Below are 18,440 nucleotides of genomic sequence, written 5' to 3' on the forward strand. Positions count from 1 at the left end.
GGCACAGTACGTGTCAAAATATTTGAGCTTATTTTCAAGTGAGTGAAACTGAGATAGACGCTCAGTTTCCAATAAATATACTTATCGGATACAGATAATCGTTATTACATTATATGCGCCAGTTTGAACTCTATCACTCGTAGTAAATTAGGATCAGTAATTTCCGTGTGACAAAATTAGATGCGTCTTATTTACAGAAAACGTTAGATGTAAAACCTGATGCCCCCTACGTGACTAACCCCGTATCCTTCAGATTTCCTTACAATTTGAGGTTTTCGATTTAACTAAAATGAACAAGAAGGTTTCTTACGGTCAGCTCGCATATAATGAGCGCTTTTATTAAGCGCTATAGTGATTATAGAAGGGTGCCAAGTAACGAAAATATTTTCGCTTACAGTCATGATGAAGTGCAAAAAACCTCTGAAAATAGATAATTGGGATGGCTACGTTACATATCCTGTGTAGCCTTGTTACAAATAACCTTAAAAGTAAATTGCATAATAAATACCCCCCAGACAAATTCGGGTTTGCTTGCTAAGTGACGCCACATTCTGTAATTTTCGATTATAGCAACTTGGCTATGCAGAAGTTCATGACAGCGTCTTTCACAATAAGGATGTGTACAAACCGTCTTACTTATATTTCTATGATGCTACCTTTGTTCATCGCATTCAAACAAAAACGATATCTGACATATCATCCATTATAGAATGAAAATGGTTCTTAATAGTATTTAATAGCATTTTTACTGATAGTATCTTTAAGGTAACATGTCATTGTGATATTTTTCCGAAATACTCAGACGCCGTTAAATGCGGTTATGGGGGGGGGGGGGTCATGCTGTGAGTAGCGCAGTGATAATGAAAATAGTTTAAGTTTGATAACATGATCTTGTATAGTTATTAGAAGAAGTAATAAAGAAATTAACTGTGGGTTTCCAGGAGTACTATACATCTTTTTTGTCTTAACCTCTTATTAAAAAAAAACGAAGTCGAAATATAATACTCTGGATACCGATGGTGTAAATATTGCCCTGAGTTGTCCGCTCGTTGGACCTAAGGTAGTCAATGTCAGAGGTTTTTCGCAACAACCATATTGGTTAAGGCGGTAAAAGCGAGATAGTACCAAGTACTCTGACCTACGGTAAATTCATGCCCATAGTCCAGTGAGCCAGCTATTTGGTGCTTCATTTACCAGCGCGCCGTCAGGCACCACCACTGCCGCCATCGCTATTGGTGGCTCTCGTTATTTTTGCTGCTGTTAAATTTGCAACGGTCAATTGGCACAAACTTAATCTAGACTGCGATAACCTCCCCGCTGCTACTATTACCTTGTTCCTGCTCCTACAATAACGCTGTCTTTATGATGACTCTCAGAGACAACCGTACGTTCATAGGCTAACTTAAGCTCGCAATGAGCAGCGGAAGTCTTATTCCTCTCACAAAAGGGGTTTCATAATGGCGGCACTGGACGATTTTATGGAGCAATGGTTTCGAACGTAAACCCCCTAAAAAACGAAAATAAAACGCACCTTAGTATCTTACCGTATTCGATATAATTTTTCAATTTTTTAGTCTTGTTTAGTAATTACCAGGTTTATTGAGCACCTACAGTCAATACAGCACATATATTACATAAGTGGGTCTTTGCATTTTGCTAATGTATGACCTGAACCCTGCTACAGTTAAAGGATTAGGCATTCATAAAAATAAATATGAGTTGCATTGCACATATTAAAAGGTGAACAAGTTGCTGTCAATAAAAAAATGTTCAATCAATAAAAAACTTAGTATTGATTACACCTATATTGAGATTTATTATTCATATAATTCAATGTTTTTACTTCTGTGTTTTACTTTGTGATTTACTCACCAAATTACTTCTTATCTATTATACAAAAACACCTTATTTTTATATTTTTAGCGTCTTAGCTAATCTAAATTGGATTACATATGAGGATGTTCATGATGGCGAAAATTCGTTTTTGTTTCATGTAGCGAAAAATATTACCAACCAATATACATGTTTAGCGTTATTTTTCTCTTTGTAAAGGTATGATCCAGATGACTTACTTTGCAAATAAGATGTCGTCGTAGACATACATATTGTGAATGTATTCCCTTGAGCTTTTTTTAAATTCATATTGGTATCGTTTTCAGGTGGAGGAAACAGCCGTCGAAGATCCACCTGCGTTGTTTGAGGCTGCAAATGGTTTTTTTGAAAACCGCAATCATTCAATGATATCCATCGCCATACCCAAGTAAGCTCATAACCACGATTTCCCGCATATATAATCTCAATTATTATTTTATTTATATTTTCTATTTCAGATTTGCTGTTTATTTGTGACTAATTTGAAGTTCAACTTCGTAGCGATCTTTTACGATGTTTAAATATTACTCTAATGTATCGTAACGATTTTGGTGGTACTATATAGCCTTTTAATAGTGGCAACCATGCAGCTGCTTTCGATATACTAGTCATAAGTAAAGAGAGGTAATATTTTTTAGAAACCCACAAGAACAGTAAGTAAATAAATGGCTATATCTTACATTCAGGACAAAAAAACACCTGTTGGTTTATGTATTATTACGCATTTAGACAGTCGTTGAATGCACTTAGTATAGATAGGAACATAGATTTTTCTTGAATCTCTGTAACAAGAGACACGGTGCCCTAATACAGTAACGTAATTTTGATGTCTCTATGAAATGGAAGTGTTCCACATTACATTATAAGATATTCAACGGCACTTCACAGCTACTATAACATTAGGAAATAACGCATGAATTTTTTTTTGTTTCAATATAACTCATGGGCTTAAAAGCAAGTACTGAGATATAAGACTAAGAGTGTCGTCATATACGCGGATATCGCTTATAACTTTTGAAATGGCTTGTCATCAAAGAATTTCGAATAATTTTTGGGAAAAACAAATTGCTGACTTCGCCTACCGGGATCACGGATATAACTGTTAAATCCTCGCGGATATTCCTGTGTTGGTTAGTGATTGACTACTTGATGTGTTCAATCTCAATTTGCTTTACGCCGCCATAATTAGATTCTGATGACTGTAAAAATTATTAATATATACGCAGCTATATTGGCCGACTCAAGATTATTACGTTCGATATCGAGAGGCATCCGCTGTTAGAGCTAGATTAAATAGGACTACTATTATTTAGATTGCATAATAGTAATATAACATCAAGACTCAAAGTAGGAACAACACTTTTTTAACGCTCTTTGTTCTGGGCGTTTCCGTTGCAACCGCCTGTTCTTTTTACTTTTAGCTTTTGCTTTCTCTCAATTTTTTCGTTCCGACACCGCAAGATTTGTGACGACGCAAAGGCCGTTCCAAACGAGGCCAACAAGGACAAGGTCATAAAGCACCACTTGCCGTCAACACTAGTACAACCACCGATGCTAATGCTGCAGTGGTGGCGTAGTCAGATTTCCGCAGCTGAATAATGTCGTTTCTGCCTATCTCCATTGTGACTGCGGCGATGTGATTGCTCTTGTTATAGCCGTTGACTGTGCTATGTTGGCAGCTATAGAACAGCTTGGGGATATCATCATAACAATATGTGGTTGTAACCGTTATTACAATCTCTATGATAACCATACGACACGCAGCACATTTCCAGCTTGCAGTGCAGACTAAACACCTTATATTTGCGACAGGGTAGGCTTTTGGCTTGTACAGCAATATTTTTTTCTAGTGTTAATCAAATACTACTATTAGAAGTACGTTGTTAACCGGGGAAAATGGGCAAGGAACTATTTTCTCAAGCTGACATAATACGTTGGGATGATACATGGATTTATCACCATCTTTTCGAAAAAGTAAATTTTCATATACAGGCAAACATGCTTAAAGGGTACGCTGAGACATGCAAACTCGCCTGTTTTCAAATCGGCCACAGGCGTATTAGTTGGTCATTGTTGTGACGTACAAACAATTAAGTAGTTTATGATATGACAGATGAAAGAATTGAAAACTCGGCACCACATCACATGGTTTAACAGTCCAATATCTTGCATGTTCTAGAGCATCTTATAATTTATATATGAGAGAGTGGGGCTATGTATTTCCTCTAACCAGGGAATGTTGATTTGAAATTCTGGTACTATTCAAGTTTCCGAATCTTCAAATGTGCATGTGTAAGAAGACTTTTGCAATTTGCGTTACTAGATTTCTTTCTTTTGACAAGCTCCAACTAAGTTTTCTTTTTCGCATTTCATTGAACTATTGCTGGAACATAAAAAAGTAAAATAATCACCTTGTTCTTCTGTTACGGTTTTGCTTATCCCAAATCTACATTTTCAATGCTAAACTAAAAGCAAGTTGCGTTTTATAAAGGTTATTAAGGTTTATTATGTTACATTATTTCTATGGTGATTACATGGGTCAGTGTTATTTCGAGTTTAGTTAAAATAAAATGACATCAATTGCTTATAGAGACAAGTTAATTGTCTCTGAGTAAAACTCAGCGTAGTGGGCACATGTATATATGTATGTGTCGCACTAAACTAATGTATCGTATCTTCGTGCTTATATTTCACTTCTGAGGCTATTTTTGAAAGAAATTGTGGTGTCAATACTTATTAAAGAGCACCATTGAAGAGAAATATCATTGTCGATAGACTTTAAGCGTTTATTCTGTTTATCAGCGGTAGATTATAAACACGGGATGATCACTCAAGATTCTCAATCCGTTAAGGGTTCAATTATCATGCCTTCTACAGGCGTGCTTGTTACTTTGAGTCAACTCGACGAATTTATTCAACAGCTTAGTGAAACAATCATAATAGCGTATTGTCGAGACTATTCAAAGTTGCCGATAAATGTATCAAAATTCTTAGCTGTCATATTTTTGAGTATACCAATGAATGATTCCTAAATTACCTGGACCCTGTGTCCTGTTTATCAGCTGGATCATTTAAAACAAGCTGCTGTGGTACTTCTTATTATTATTGTCTACGCAGAGGCGATCAGAATCACACCCTCTTGCTTTGTTTTGTAAAATTTGCGACACTAGCTAGCCGCTAATAGATTCAAAATCTCAAATGCAATGCGTAAATATAATTGGAATGGGAGAGATGGAACTAATGGAAATAGAGTGTAGCTCGTTTTGCAAGCAATTGCGGCTATTGCAGATAGAGGCCTTTCCGTAAGAGAGGTACATTGTGAATTTGGGATGAGCAAGACCACATTGAAATGCAGCTTAAGACTGTGGAGGAAGTTGCAACTACTGGTATTCTAAGCCAGCTTTTTAAACCTCCGTCTATTCGAGTCGCCTGTTTAATGCGTGTAAAAATATTATATAAATAACATTGCTTGCCCAGTGCTGTATTACGCTCAAGATCAATTGCGTATGAATTTGCTAAGGAATTGAACAAACGTATTAAACGGTTTCGCGATCATCGAAGGGGTGAAGATTTGATGATGACGTGATCAGCTTTTCTTGCGGCAACCCAAAGATATGTTTTTTGAATACGCAGCAAGTTCTAATAAGAAAACAATCAAGGTCTTCTTCAAAAATCATAAAACGTTGGTTGAGTTATACGATTTCACTTCTTCAAACATCTTTAACCTAGATGAAGCGTTCCTTTATACGGCAGGGGACGCTTCAAAAGTAAATGCGCCCAGAAAAACGAAACTAGTTACTCAAATGACACCACAAAGACGCAGAATTTTTGTTTCAATGGTCGTTTTCGTATACAGAAGTGGAACAAAAATTCCGCGGTGTTTTGGAGGTAATCCTAGGACGTACTTCAAGGAACATATGTTGGTGGGTCAACCCGTTAGAAGCCAATGTTTTGCAAACTCATCCGGATGAATTACAAAGGAAATATTTGAAAACTGTATTAAGTTCTTCATCGCCATCATTCGCTGTCCCCTAGAGAAATCATGCTAAATGTGGATAAACATGAGACCTATATAGGCTTAAGTACGCTTAAGTCGGCGTTGGAGAGCGGCGTCTACATCGTTACATTTATACAGACTGCTTAAACAGACTACAGTCTTTAGACGTTGTCATTCAAAGCTACACTTTGAATGCTCAATAGAACTTTTTCACTACTTCCGATAAAAGGATCACAACCTATAGCTTAGTTGGATTGGCAAAAGGTGCCTACAATGAATGATTTATGATGGCAAATATCGCTAGAGAGTTTCAAAGACAGGCACCTTTTAGTTAAAAGAAAACATATCCACAGGAGATGATTTTTCCCATTTAGTAATACAGGCTGGTAATCAACTGGCGCCATCGGACCATCAAAGGAATTTTCTTCCAGCAGGGCAGCCAAGTTCTCTTTGGAAATGTGGGCTTCTTTACGGGCAGCTTTGTTACCGAATCGTCACCCTAAAGGCAGAGCCCGTAGATTATCCGTTATTCTTACAGAACAATTTTAGCAGCTTCATATTTTAAAGTATGGGCTCGTTTGCTTCTGCTGTCCGATAAAATAAGTTACATGCATTTATGCTCTCTAGGTTGATGTACTGTTAATTTGTAATTGAGCATTTTTTGCTTTACGAAGACAATTACATATTCGGGGAACAAAAATTATAGAAGCGGTATCTGCTCGCTCCAGCTACTCCAATTGACCACTGCATACAGAATTATTAATGACTCATATAGCCTCCCCTCGACATAGGTGTCTTCAATTGACTATTTCTCCAAAAACTAACGATTTCCTGGATCTAACTTTAGAATATGACAAAGAGGAGTCCTTGGCGGAATTTTTTTTCTTCTCTCGTAGCAGCATTTTTCTCAATGGTAGCGTTTAGTAAATTTTGGCCGGTGTAATACATACAGTAAAATCTATTCTCGCTTAAGCCATGCTGTTTTCTGCTATTACGATCTTTTCTTTAAACAACGGTTAAGAATTTCGGAAAATATTCAGCCTTCCACCTTTTTTACTTGCTGGGTTTCTAGTGCGGTCTACTATTTACATCGAATTGTAAAAATTAAGATAAGTTTCACGTTGAAACAATGGAGGTACTGCAAAGGGTAACGGATCAAAGAAGTACAGTGACGGCTTAATTATAAGAGGAGCAGGCGATAATTGACAGGGAAATGGTATAACTATCAAGGTCTTAAGACAACTTGAGCACAACGGTGGAATGTTTGAATTGCGGTAATTACATAATCGATGCAAAGTAATGGGATTGCTGAAACTATTTACTCTACTAACAACAACTCTACTAACAACCTGTGCTACAACAGGACAATGAGAAAACATAGGAAGAAAATGACTAAAACGATGTACTAAGCTTACTGGAACGGAGCCAGAGAGGAACTGGATAACGACGACTACAGTAGGACATGACTTCAACGAAGTTATAGGAATAGTTAGGTATAGAACAGAATGATAACAGAATAATTGCAGTTAGTTTGTCTTTAGGGAAAACCAAGTCTGAACTTGAGTTAGGTCAGAAGGGTAAAGTAGCTATATAGGAAGCGTAGGGTAGTAATCCGTAGTAGATGTGTAGTTTGGACCATATGTGAGTAAAGAATGAATGGTACGAAAAATGTGAGTACATGAAGCCTGAGTGTTCACTGCGAAAGGTTGAAGAATTTTTTTGCGGTCCCAACATATATGCGTGTGTATGTGTATGTTTCAATGTGCTCTGTAGATTTGTTTCAAGGATTCTTTTAATGAAAGAGCCAAAACCTTATCGAACACTTAACATGGGGCAATTTACGATGAAAGATAGCAAACTGCATTTATGCAAGCTTTGTGCGTGTGTTGAGTGTGTCCCGTTAACAAAATATGCTGTAGAGTTTCATGTGGTTTGTATTAAGCGCCCTGTGCGCGGATAATACTGTTTTGTTTCACCAGGATGAAAACTTCACATACATTCTGCTCGCTGTTCTTGAAGCTATGAAAAAGTATATATATATACTACAGGTACATATGTAAAAAGCAACTGAGTTGAGATATCATGGAATGTTTTATCAACGTTTAGCACTTGACTACCCTTGTGCGCCCAGAACGTATTTATACGAAGACCAAAAAAGGTCATTCAGCATGTAATAAAACCAAATATAATACAATATATTAACCTATTATATCTGCGATGGATTATTCCCAACTCATATACTACCAACAAATTTATTTGAGTTACTACTAGGTTTTGTTATAACATGTGTATATTTTATGACACGTGCATTTTAAAAAACGCTGACACTATTCTTTAGAAATCCGCACGAAGATCGCGGCACAGTTTACATAGGAAGTGCAATAAAAGGAATTGCTAAGAGAAGAATTTTATTGCTGAACAATCTGTAGAAAAAAATCTACTTCAGGAAGGATAACGTGAAATGAGAATACGCTCTGAAATAAAAATTCGCTTATTTTGCGTCATAATTTTTTAATGTGTAGAGCACACCTTCAATACTACGCTGAAAGAAAAACTGTGGCTTCCTTATGATTAAAACAATTTATTTAGAAGTTAATTCTTTTTCGTCTGCACTAACAACAAAGCTAATATATGTAATAATAATTTGTGTATGAATTTTCTTAGATTAATACGAATGTGCTTTTTCTATTTTCTAGGGTTGAGGAGACCAGTCCACGGGGCTACGTAGTGAGCTCTACTTCGGCATCGGATTTGGCACCAAAACTTGCGCGTCATCTAGAAAGCCTCAGTGAAGCAAAATTAAATGCGACCATCACGCCTGTAGCAACAACGGTATCTTTAAATGATGTGAAGGCAGGAGAAACTGTCCTTCATACAGTCAATAGCAATGTAAGAAAATTCATATTCCATTGCGGTGAGGGGGAGTGTGGTTTCAGCTCTGGCCACCGTGATCGCTTCGTTATCCACCTGCGATGTTTACACCACTTGAGAGTAGACGAGAAGGTTCTAGATTTTAATAATTGGGCCGCATTTATTGCCTGGAAGGAATATCTGGAAAAAGAGACATATGCGAGTTTCGTCAAGGTAAGCCCTTTCCGTGTAACGGTTAAAATTTGTTTGACAGTTCCTAAATGTTTATAAAATCATTTAATGTAAATAGCTTATGTTATTAAAATTAATTAAAGACGAAGATAATTTTACCTTATGACAGCATTACACCATCCAACTAGATTAAAAAAATATTTAAAAATATTTTCAGAGACGCACGCCACGTCTGTTAGCACTTGGAAATTCAATAAGAAGAATAAACCTGATTTGATAAACATTCTAATGTACGAGCTTTACATTACGAATGTTTTCATAATGGGGACAATTGCACTGAAATAAGCATGGCATAACTATGCGTGACTATAATAAAAACTAACAGGTTCGCGTAGCTTACTATGCTTGATGGGGCGCATCGGTAGCACAGGTTTTTATTTCCGATTGAAAATGCCGAGTACTTGCAGAGGTTTGTGAACAAACGACTTTCTCTCGAAAATATAATGATCGAACCAATGAGAACACTTACGCATTTTTTCCTTATATTAAAAGGGTGCACGGCGATGTTATGACTTACGTCCTATCGATTAAGCGCAACAAATTTACCGACACGTGCTCAGATCGCTTTGGGTATACTATAGACGACGGAATCGCGGCAGTCACATCAACCCAGGCGTAGTAGAACCAAAAGCATGTCCAAGCTAGCTATGCAGGGTTCCCATTAAATTCAAAAGCAACAACGACAACAGGCGATGCACGGTCTACATTCGCCGACGTATATACCAAGACTCCAAAACGGCCGCATTTCCCATCATAACTATCGCGTTCAAAAAAATCGCAACTAGGCAGTGTGAATATTTGTGCGAGATACAACGAGTGCACATAAAGCAATGTTTATGTGTGCTACTTCGAGTATAAGAGAGCAATATACCTCGCCTGTAAGTCTAGCGATGAAACTGATCCGACAATCTATTCAGCAGGAAAATGGCGTTGTAATGAATGTTCAGCACCAGCATCAAACTGGTCAACCGAACAGTTTATAAAATGTTTGGAGGTATGTACGCTGGAGAATGAATCAATGGTGTAACATTCTTATTCCATCGAGTAATGGAATTGGAACAGTAAGTGTTAATCTAACAGCGAAATAGAAGCATGCAGCACTTGTAAGTGGCTGACAGCGCAATGCGAGACATCCCGGAAAAACCGGAACCTGACTTTTCCTCCGCTACGAAAAACAATGCGAACGCTGAGCATTAGCGTTGTACGGCCCTTCAGCCCCCTGTTAAGAAAGATTGTTTTTAAAGAGACGTCTGTGACTATTCGGGTGCCGATAGGCATCGTGTCAAGCTTAAAAGTATATTAACAGCACGGATGGGCTAGTTGTGGTGTTTTTCCAAACTGGTAATCATCAGTGCATGAAATTCCAAAAATAAAACAAATATACCAGCAAGGTGGAAAATCTTTCATAGATGTTAGTCACCTAGAGACCCGAGTTAGACGTGCATGTTGTCTTCATTTCCCTCTCTGGCCAAAATTCAAGGCGGCAAATAATATTATTACGAGAAAATTTTCGGTTCTTACGCTCTCCATATCATAGCCCTCGGTCATCGGAAGTGGACAGTACGGCTATGAATGTGAGATGGCCGAGTTAGCCTACAACATTGCCAGAAAGATAACACTTTTTTTAGTCGTCAGAATTCCGATAATCGAGAGGGGCAGGAGCCAGGTGATATCCGCCCAACGGTCGATGAGAACAACATGGGGGGGAACCAGTACACCCAGCCAGCTTAACTGGATTCACAGAGGCGAAGGTCTCAGTGGCCAGGTCAACTTCAAGAGGACGCATCACCGCCAGCAGAAACCACCATGAAAGGACCGTCGATGTAAAAAGGCATCATTAAGCCTAGTAGATGGATTACGGTCAACAGGTTTTACCGGCTTTAACGGTCGAGGACATCATGAAGCATGTTTTAACAGCATTGACGACTGGAGGGTCGGCTCCAATACGGAACACCTTGAACCATCACAACCGCTCCAGGCCGACCTTCGAGCCTGCACCGAACCGGGACCTTGAGAAGACGCTAAGAATTACACAGTGGAACTGTGAGGGACTGCAATACTCGCGTGTGTCTCCCTGGAAGCCTTGGGCTTGAAGTTAATGGAGACTTGGGCAACTATTCTGTGCACTACGCTGTAATAAAGAGCAACAGACCATGCCGCCAAAGTCTCCGTTTTCTATGATGGTAAGATAGGCGACCTCACGCCGTGCTTAGTAGAGAACAACGTTATTGCCTTACGTGGGCAGCGATTAAACCTCGTAGCAGCCTAGCCGGCTGATTCAGACTCAACGAACATACGGGTGAAGAAATTTATCAGTGAACTGAAAGCGCTGTTTTCTTATTCTGCTTACCCTCTGATCTTTCCTGGTGATTTTAACGCATGACTCGACCAGCAGAAATCGAAGTGCACTATCCCTTTAGACACGCTCGCGGGCTTCGGTTACTAAGTAGTTAATTCCACCTAGCCTTTCTAAGACAAACAGGAAGGTCGGTTATCGATATGTTTGCGATGTACGTAATCAGGGATAGGGTAAAGTTTCAAGGTGAATGTCATGCTCTGTCAGAAAGCGTAAGTATTGGTATTCACGTACCCATGGCGATAGACCTCATTATGGAAGGTCCACCTGCAGGAACCGTCAAACGCCGACTTCCGTCGCAACCTTTAGATATAGACAGAGTCAAGGCACACACCTACGAAGTTCTCCCTGTACCTGAAGTAGTGAGTACCAAAGTTTTTACGCAGAATCTGGTTAAAACTTTCTCTCTATAGTATAGCCTTTTCGCTTCCCGGAAGCATAGGCCATGGGTCAACTATATTTACAGCCTTGCCTGGATGGCTTTCAGGCTTATGGCTGGGATATAGCCCAAGTTCCATCCTTGAGCTTCCGTTTTTAGCATGATCTCTTAAAAAACGTATGCATTACAAAGATAACAATACCCTGAACGGCTGGAGACCCGTTTGATCGACAATGCAAAACGTCTGCAATATAAGTGGCTCGCGCATCATGGCAGGTTGATTGGCTCTTCCGGCCTCGTAAACCATTCAAAACCTAAATAGTATCACCACATTTGATGAGATTTGCAACTGGCACTATTTTTAGAAGATAGGGTCAAAAGGTGGAGATAGAGATACTAAGGGAAGGAAGAATGGCAACTCAAAGCGCTACCGACTAAAGCGAAGTGGCTGAATTGCAGTACTGCTTCAACGGCCTGAAGATGGGTGGCTGAATACACGATTCCTAAAAGCCAATTGTGACGGGTGCTCAAGAGTTGCACGTAAGGCATGAAATTGCACGGCAAAAAATAAGGGCTTTATATGCAAAGCCGAAAACCTTATCGTCTACACAATAGCCTGTCCAGTATATCGACACTATGCTTAAACCGAAAGAAAACTGCTAAAAATAATTAAATGAAAAAAAATGTAATAAAAATGAGCTAAAATAGTAGGTAAAATGCTTTAGAAGAATTTCAACGCCAATACCAAGAGGCATTCGAATTCCTAGAAACAATATATTGCGATGAAAGGTCAGTTTAAGCCTGGTCTTAGAGCTAAAAACAACCAGATTTACAACAACGGGCTGGCCAACTGATGATGAAAAAGATGTGCCATTTGCTGTCACTGTAAAAAAAAACTATTGTTGGAAGGACTGGGAAAGCTTTTGTTAAACTTTGGTGGCAGCCGTACGACTGTATAGCTAATACACACATTTGAAATCTAGCGGTAAAAAACTTCCAAGTTTTTTGGCGGTCTAGGAAAGAATCTGAATGAAAGCGACAAAGCTGCAATCGCATAGGATTTCAATGCAGTTTTACCGACTGGAGAAGCAGCCTCACCCTGAGGACTAATTCTTGAATAGCCGGGCAGAAGAGACTTTTAGTTAATCTATGACAGACATAAACTCATCTACTATAGAAGCGGACAAGAAGCCGGCATATACCCGACAATCCATGCAGACCAATTAAAAAATGGAGATGATAGGATGCCACAGATAAGCTGGAGAACCTCAACGATCACAGAACTTTAATTTGTGAGGTTGAGTTTAAATAAAGTTTTTCCCTTTTCGAAAATACTGAAGGACGTGATCACGAGGGGCACATCTTATGAATAATAATTAAGTAATAATTAAAAGTATTTGTAGACAAAAGAAGTCACTGAAAAACCAAGGCAGATACTTGTAACAGAAACAAAGACACTTGAACCTGGGCTAGACGGAAATTTTCAATTGAGCAACTTAATGAATCCCAAGAAACTAAAACTAACCTGCGCAAGGAAATCAAATATACCAAAAAGAAAAAATGCGTTCAAGACGTGAAAGGTGGTGCATGGAATCAGAAGATAATCTGACGAGGTGGAGCGCCCCCCAAAGTCCAAATCGACTGACCAGAGAAAGTCTAATAATGCTTTTAAGGCAACAAGGAGGAGAGGAAAAGGCCTAAAATAGTGCTATGTTTATCATGGAGGAGGTTTAGGCAGAGTAGAGAATAGCGCTGAGGAAAGCAGTTGGGGCGAATAGTATTTACCAGAAAGCATTTGTTAACCATCTACTCAGAAACCTAAACTTCTGCGATAGTGTTTGTATCCGAAACTAAAAAGACAATAGACTTGTACTCAGTTTCTATGAGTACTAGCATGTTGTCTCTTTATTTTTTTTCTTTACTGTGACCCTTCAGTACAATGGATAGGCACGTGAGGTCCTGATCACGAAAGAGCCATCTAGTTAAATTAAGAAGAAGAGAGAGCTTGCAAGTAACCGGTATGGGTTAAAAGATACCTAAGAGTCGATTTACTTATTCCCCCATAGACTGGGTTTTGAGGTACCCCCAAAGAAAACATAAAAAGCTTTGAAAGCTAGCAATCTTCGTTAGTTAAGGTATTTCTTACAATTTTTGTATGTAAAAGATAACTACTGTTAACTCGACGAACTGAGATATGATTTTGTATACGCCGGAGGCGAAAGAGACATATCCATATCTGCGATGTATTATCGACATCTAAGTCACGGAAATATACGAGCTGGAAATTGTAGGAAGGAATAGAGTAACGGCGAAAGCGTCAGAGAGCTCTGTCCTGAAATCAATACTTCTCAATCTTGCTTACGACGAAGTAGTCGGACTGCCTATGCCGGAAGAAGTGAGTACAGCAGCCTACGCAAGCGATCTGGCAGTAGTCATCACTGCCCGGATGGAGACGGAAAAAGAGAGCAAAACAAACACAGTCCGGGCAATGTGGTAAACTAAATGATAAGACACCGGATTAAATAATAATATCGATCTAGAAGGATACATAGTCCAAGCTAAGCCGGTGACTCTCAACCAGCTAATGAGAATCTAATTGGAACTCCACATAGCAAATGGTGAAAAAAGCAGCACAAAGAGGGATGCCGAGATTCAGAAAATTAGGTGAGAGAAAAAATAGGCTAACTCGATGACGGACTCATTGCTTTCTAAAAAAATAAAGAGTTTCGAATTATTTCGACCCCTGCCGCCATTGTCGTAAGTATGACACTACAATGAGACATTACGGGTGCTTAACATAAACGGTCGAAATCAGACGCTTACCCTAGAGAAGGCTATCAATAACACCCTTGAAAAGTTGCCACAGAAGTGAGAAAGAAGAACAAAATCGCGGCACAGAATCTAAATTCCTTTATTAAATCAAAGAATGGTGCAGCAGGGGCTTTGGAAAAGTAACCGCCTGACCTGGGCCTTCGTTGAACACGGATGTTCCAAGGCATAGTTTTATCGAGTAGAAAAGACGGCAAGTGACTTGCGAATCACTCGCATTGCAGCAATGTCATAGGCATGTCGCAGTGATGACCATAGTTTTTATTATTGTTAAAAAATTATATACATTAAAAAAGACTTTAGCTTTACATTTTAATTCTATATATAATAATTAACCCAGTGTGTGCATTATCGTGTTTTTATAAAGATATAGACAGGCTTTTATCATAAAGAGCCGAATAAGGAAAAAAATTCTTTTATAGTCGTTGCGTCCGTTGAAGACATTGGTGAAATAATAAAACCAATTATTTTACAAGGTGAGAAAATATACTGAAGATTATGTGACTTTTTTGAATAAATGTTTCACAGTAACATTAAAATAAATTCAATTTCAGCCACATCCATCGTATCGTGTGCAATATTATCAGCATCAAAATCTCGAATCGCAGTTTTTCCATTGCGCCTGGCTTGAACGTTCCAAGCAGCTGCACGACTCATCAAAGTAGGGAAACAAATTTTCCATTTACTGTGGATTCAGTACACACTCAACTTAGCAACATACTTTATTACATGTTCAATTTCATTTAAGCGCGCGTTTTTGTAAATTTTTCGAACATAAATGTGTCTAACAAGTTTCAGTTTCATAGTGTGACTGCTTGTGAGATTCGCTGAAATTATAGGTCAATCTATTCTTTATCTGTGCTTGATTTTTGTTCATATCTTATTAAATATACAGTAGGTAATGCGAATGATCTCTGTTGACCTTTCTTAGTCTCATTAAATCTTTCAGATGGCGCCCATGTATTAGTCACTTAATAGCACGACGTAGTGTACATAAGGGTCGAGTGTCCGTCTATTGTGTTCTGTCCCACTATGGCCATCCTATCGGACCCGGTATTTATCCAGGACTCATCGACTTTCCTAAGGTACCATATTAATAAGCTTTCAATATTATGTATACTCAGAAACCACTTAACGTATTCGAAAATACCTGAAATGTTATGGTGTTATTAAACAACGTGCCTGACTGTAACAATATTTTTGACTAATTCTATGTTAATATCTGCCTTCAGCAACAAAGCTACACATGATGCCACGCATGATAATAATTACTATTACAATTTAAGCGGGGCATAAACGGCCTTCTTTGCTGAACAAAAAAATGTACACTAAATACAACAATCCATAAATGTCTTTTAGTTGTCCTAGTCTTCACTGAATAATAAATTTCACCATCGAATTACTTTTTTTTTCGTTAAATGCGTTAATAGTATCGTTTTTGCTTCTGAAGATATCCACAAGCAGAGCCTTATTATCAGCTTGTAGCAACGCAAAAAACAAGCAAAGTACTTAAGTGTCTTTCTGCGGTTCCTATTCCCCTTGTTCCGATTTAATTTGACAAATGCGTATTTTAGCTTTCATAATTATTGTCCTTTTAGGTGAGACGAAGCCGTTCTTTCACTGGTTCGACTCAGCAAGATGAAGTAAAATCAATTTCTTGTTCAACCATTGTAAAAGATGCAACTTTCTCACATCTAACTGCTGAAAGAGAACCCAGCCGGGAATATTCCATCTTTCGATTGAACCCTATTTTTAACGCAGACCTAGGAGAATATAACGCAACTTCACAAATGTCTTCAGCAACCGAAAACCAAGTCTATATACACACACTTCGTACCCCGTCTACTGTACAGAAGCAACGATATCGTCCAGAGGCGGCAAGTGGGCCATGTGTATTCGCAGGTCGAGCTAAGTTAAAGGAAACTGCAAAAGGTCTTAGTGGTATTAGGTAAGTACTGAAGGCTGATACTATCTGTAACGACCATATACCTCGGAAGTTGTCGCAATAACCCTAAAGGCGACTTGAAATACATTAGTAAGATGTAGCGTATTCATTTATGCAATACATTTGCAACGAATCAATCGTATCTATTATGCACCAGAGTTAGTAGATGTCCGCAGTGCAATAGTGACAATAATGACTACTATGATCATTCTCTACTGTGCTATAGTCATTCTATAAACCTCTAATAATGCTTATAATATAATATTATGACAATATAGAAATCACATCAAGGTATTACAAATGTGTTGAACACTCATGTACGATCTTTTTTTGCAATTATTTGCGTATTTATTGCAGATTTATCGGATGTGAAATTTTCAACTTCAAGAAAGCTTTTACCTCACTCTGTACCAATTAGATCGCTGAAAATAAAACGTGGCATAATGAATACTCATTTTTCAAACTTTTTTGTAGACAGAATTTTTGGTTTTCAGTCAGAATATGTTATGTAACAGCATTGCTATGTGCGACCTTTACCATTCGAATATTGACCTATGTACCCCGCTGCTGTAGATCTCTGACGTACAAGAGTCCATGAAGTTTGGACAGGCAACTTCAACATTATGTCAATCTTTGAATGATCTTCCTATTGTTGATGAAATAAATGATAGTTTTTCGCAGTGATGATTTGCAAGTATGGTGAATGATCGAAAATAGTCAACTTTAACTTACGCATCTGCTACCGTAGTCCTAACGGTTTGAGGCCGAGTGTTGTTGTGGAATAGAAGTAGGTTATTTCTGTTTTTGTCTCACTGATGAACACAGAGCTTATCATCATCTTCTCTTATTGGTGATTGTACACTTTGGGCGTAGTCGACAAATTAGAATTTATGAAGCTGTGGTAAATAATACCTGCACTGCTGTAATGTTAAAGGAAAGAAAAGCAGATTTATCAGCGTCTCAAATTTTGACCTTAATACAAATTATGCGGTACCCATAAAAAAATGTCGCAAACTATCGCACCGATATCAACTGGCGTCATCTGAAAATATGAAAATAATGTTTGTTACATTTCATAGCGAGTGACCTGATACACATCGAAAAAGTATTCACGGTTTTTAAGCCAAAATGAAAGGGAGCATTTTTTTTTCATTTTAAAACAATATTTCTGAGCTAAATGTGACTTTAATCAATAAGCTTCCTCCATTTCTCTGGTAACACCACAAGTTCATTAGTATATAGACGCAAACTTGTGACAAGTGGTTTTTGCCTACCTCTATTAAAACAAGATACCATTAAGGGTGTTTTGTAGAGATCGATAGATGAAAGTCCGACCAGGGTTATGCGGCGGATGCATTAAAATTTTTCATTTAAATTTTCTCAGTCTTCGCCGACTAGCTGAAGAAGTGTGTAATCTAACGTTGTCATGGTAAAAAGCTACATAGCTTTCTGCTTATTAACTTCGGTCAAATGTAGAGCACATTTTTTTCGGACGTTATAGTCGTATGTGTGTTTTGATTATCTATGATAAACCACTGTACAATTGGGTTGACTTCGTTGCGTTTCTCTAGGGTTTCGTAGATAAAAATACAGTCGAGTAAGTATTTTCGCGCTAATTCGTGTTGTACCCAAACATCGAGCTTCTTTTTATAGCCAGCTTTTTCCAAATGGCCTAAAAGTGCTCGATGGTGAATGTGGCTACTCTCGTTTCATTCAAGTCGAACAATCATTTCTTCAACTTTTTTCTTAATTGGTCGATTATTACGAGAAGTATGTTTCACGTCTAAATTTCTAAAGCGAAAGCGAAAGAACCATCGGTCGTTTTTTTAAAGCTACAGCTTGTTCATGAACAATATTATTCATGTGCCTTTATTATAATCAAACTGTAAAATACAGCCAATCTTTGCAAAAATTTCGTTTCTCTTTGAAGCGCGTTGGTTTAAGGTTGAATAAAGACATT

The 18,440-nt window shown here is 38.2% G+C and overlaps 1 protein-coding gene across 9 annotated transcripts in view; it reads left to right on the forward strand.

The window, feature by feature from the left end:
• The window catches only part of LOC111244820 (uncharacterized), a 49,044-nt gene that overhangs the window by 22,687 nt on the left and 7,917 nt on the right, over positions 1 to 18,440 (forward strand). For 6 of the 9 annotated variants that reach the window (XM_022792269.2, XM_022792270.2, XM_022792272.2 and 3 more), the window contains 5 exons: positions 2,160 to 2,260; positions 8,566 to 8,953; positions 15,090 to 15,196; positions 15,467 to 15,620; positions 16,134 to 16,483. In XM_022792269.2, coding sequence (XP_022648004.1) covers positions 2,160 to 2,260; positions 8,566 to 8,953; positions 15,090 to 15,196; positions 15,467 to 15,620; positions 16,134 to 16,483 — 1,100 coding nt within the window. Of the gene's footprint in view, positions 1 to 2,159; positions 2,261 to 8,565; positions 8,954 to 8,982; positions 11,690 to 15,089; positions 15,197 to 15,466; positions 15,621 to 16,133; positions 16,484 to 18,440 lie in introns of those variants that run through there. The other 3 variants (XM_022792271.2, XM_086980114.1, XM_086980115.1) reach the window with 3 other exon arrangements.

Source organism: Varroa destructor, unplaced genomic scaffold (genome assembly GCF_002443255.2).
Source record: "Varroa destructor unplaced genomic scaffold, Vdes_3.0 BEIS01000002.1, whole genome shotgun sequence".
Classification (NCBI taxonomy): domain Eukaryota; kingdom Metazoa; phylum Arthropoda; class Arachnida; order Mesostigmata; family Varroidae; genus Varroa; species Varroa destructor.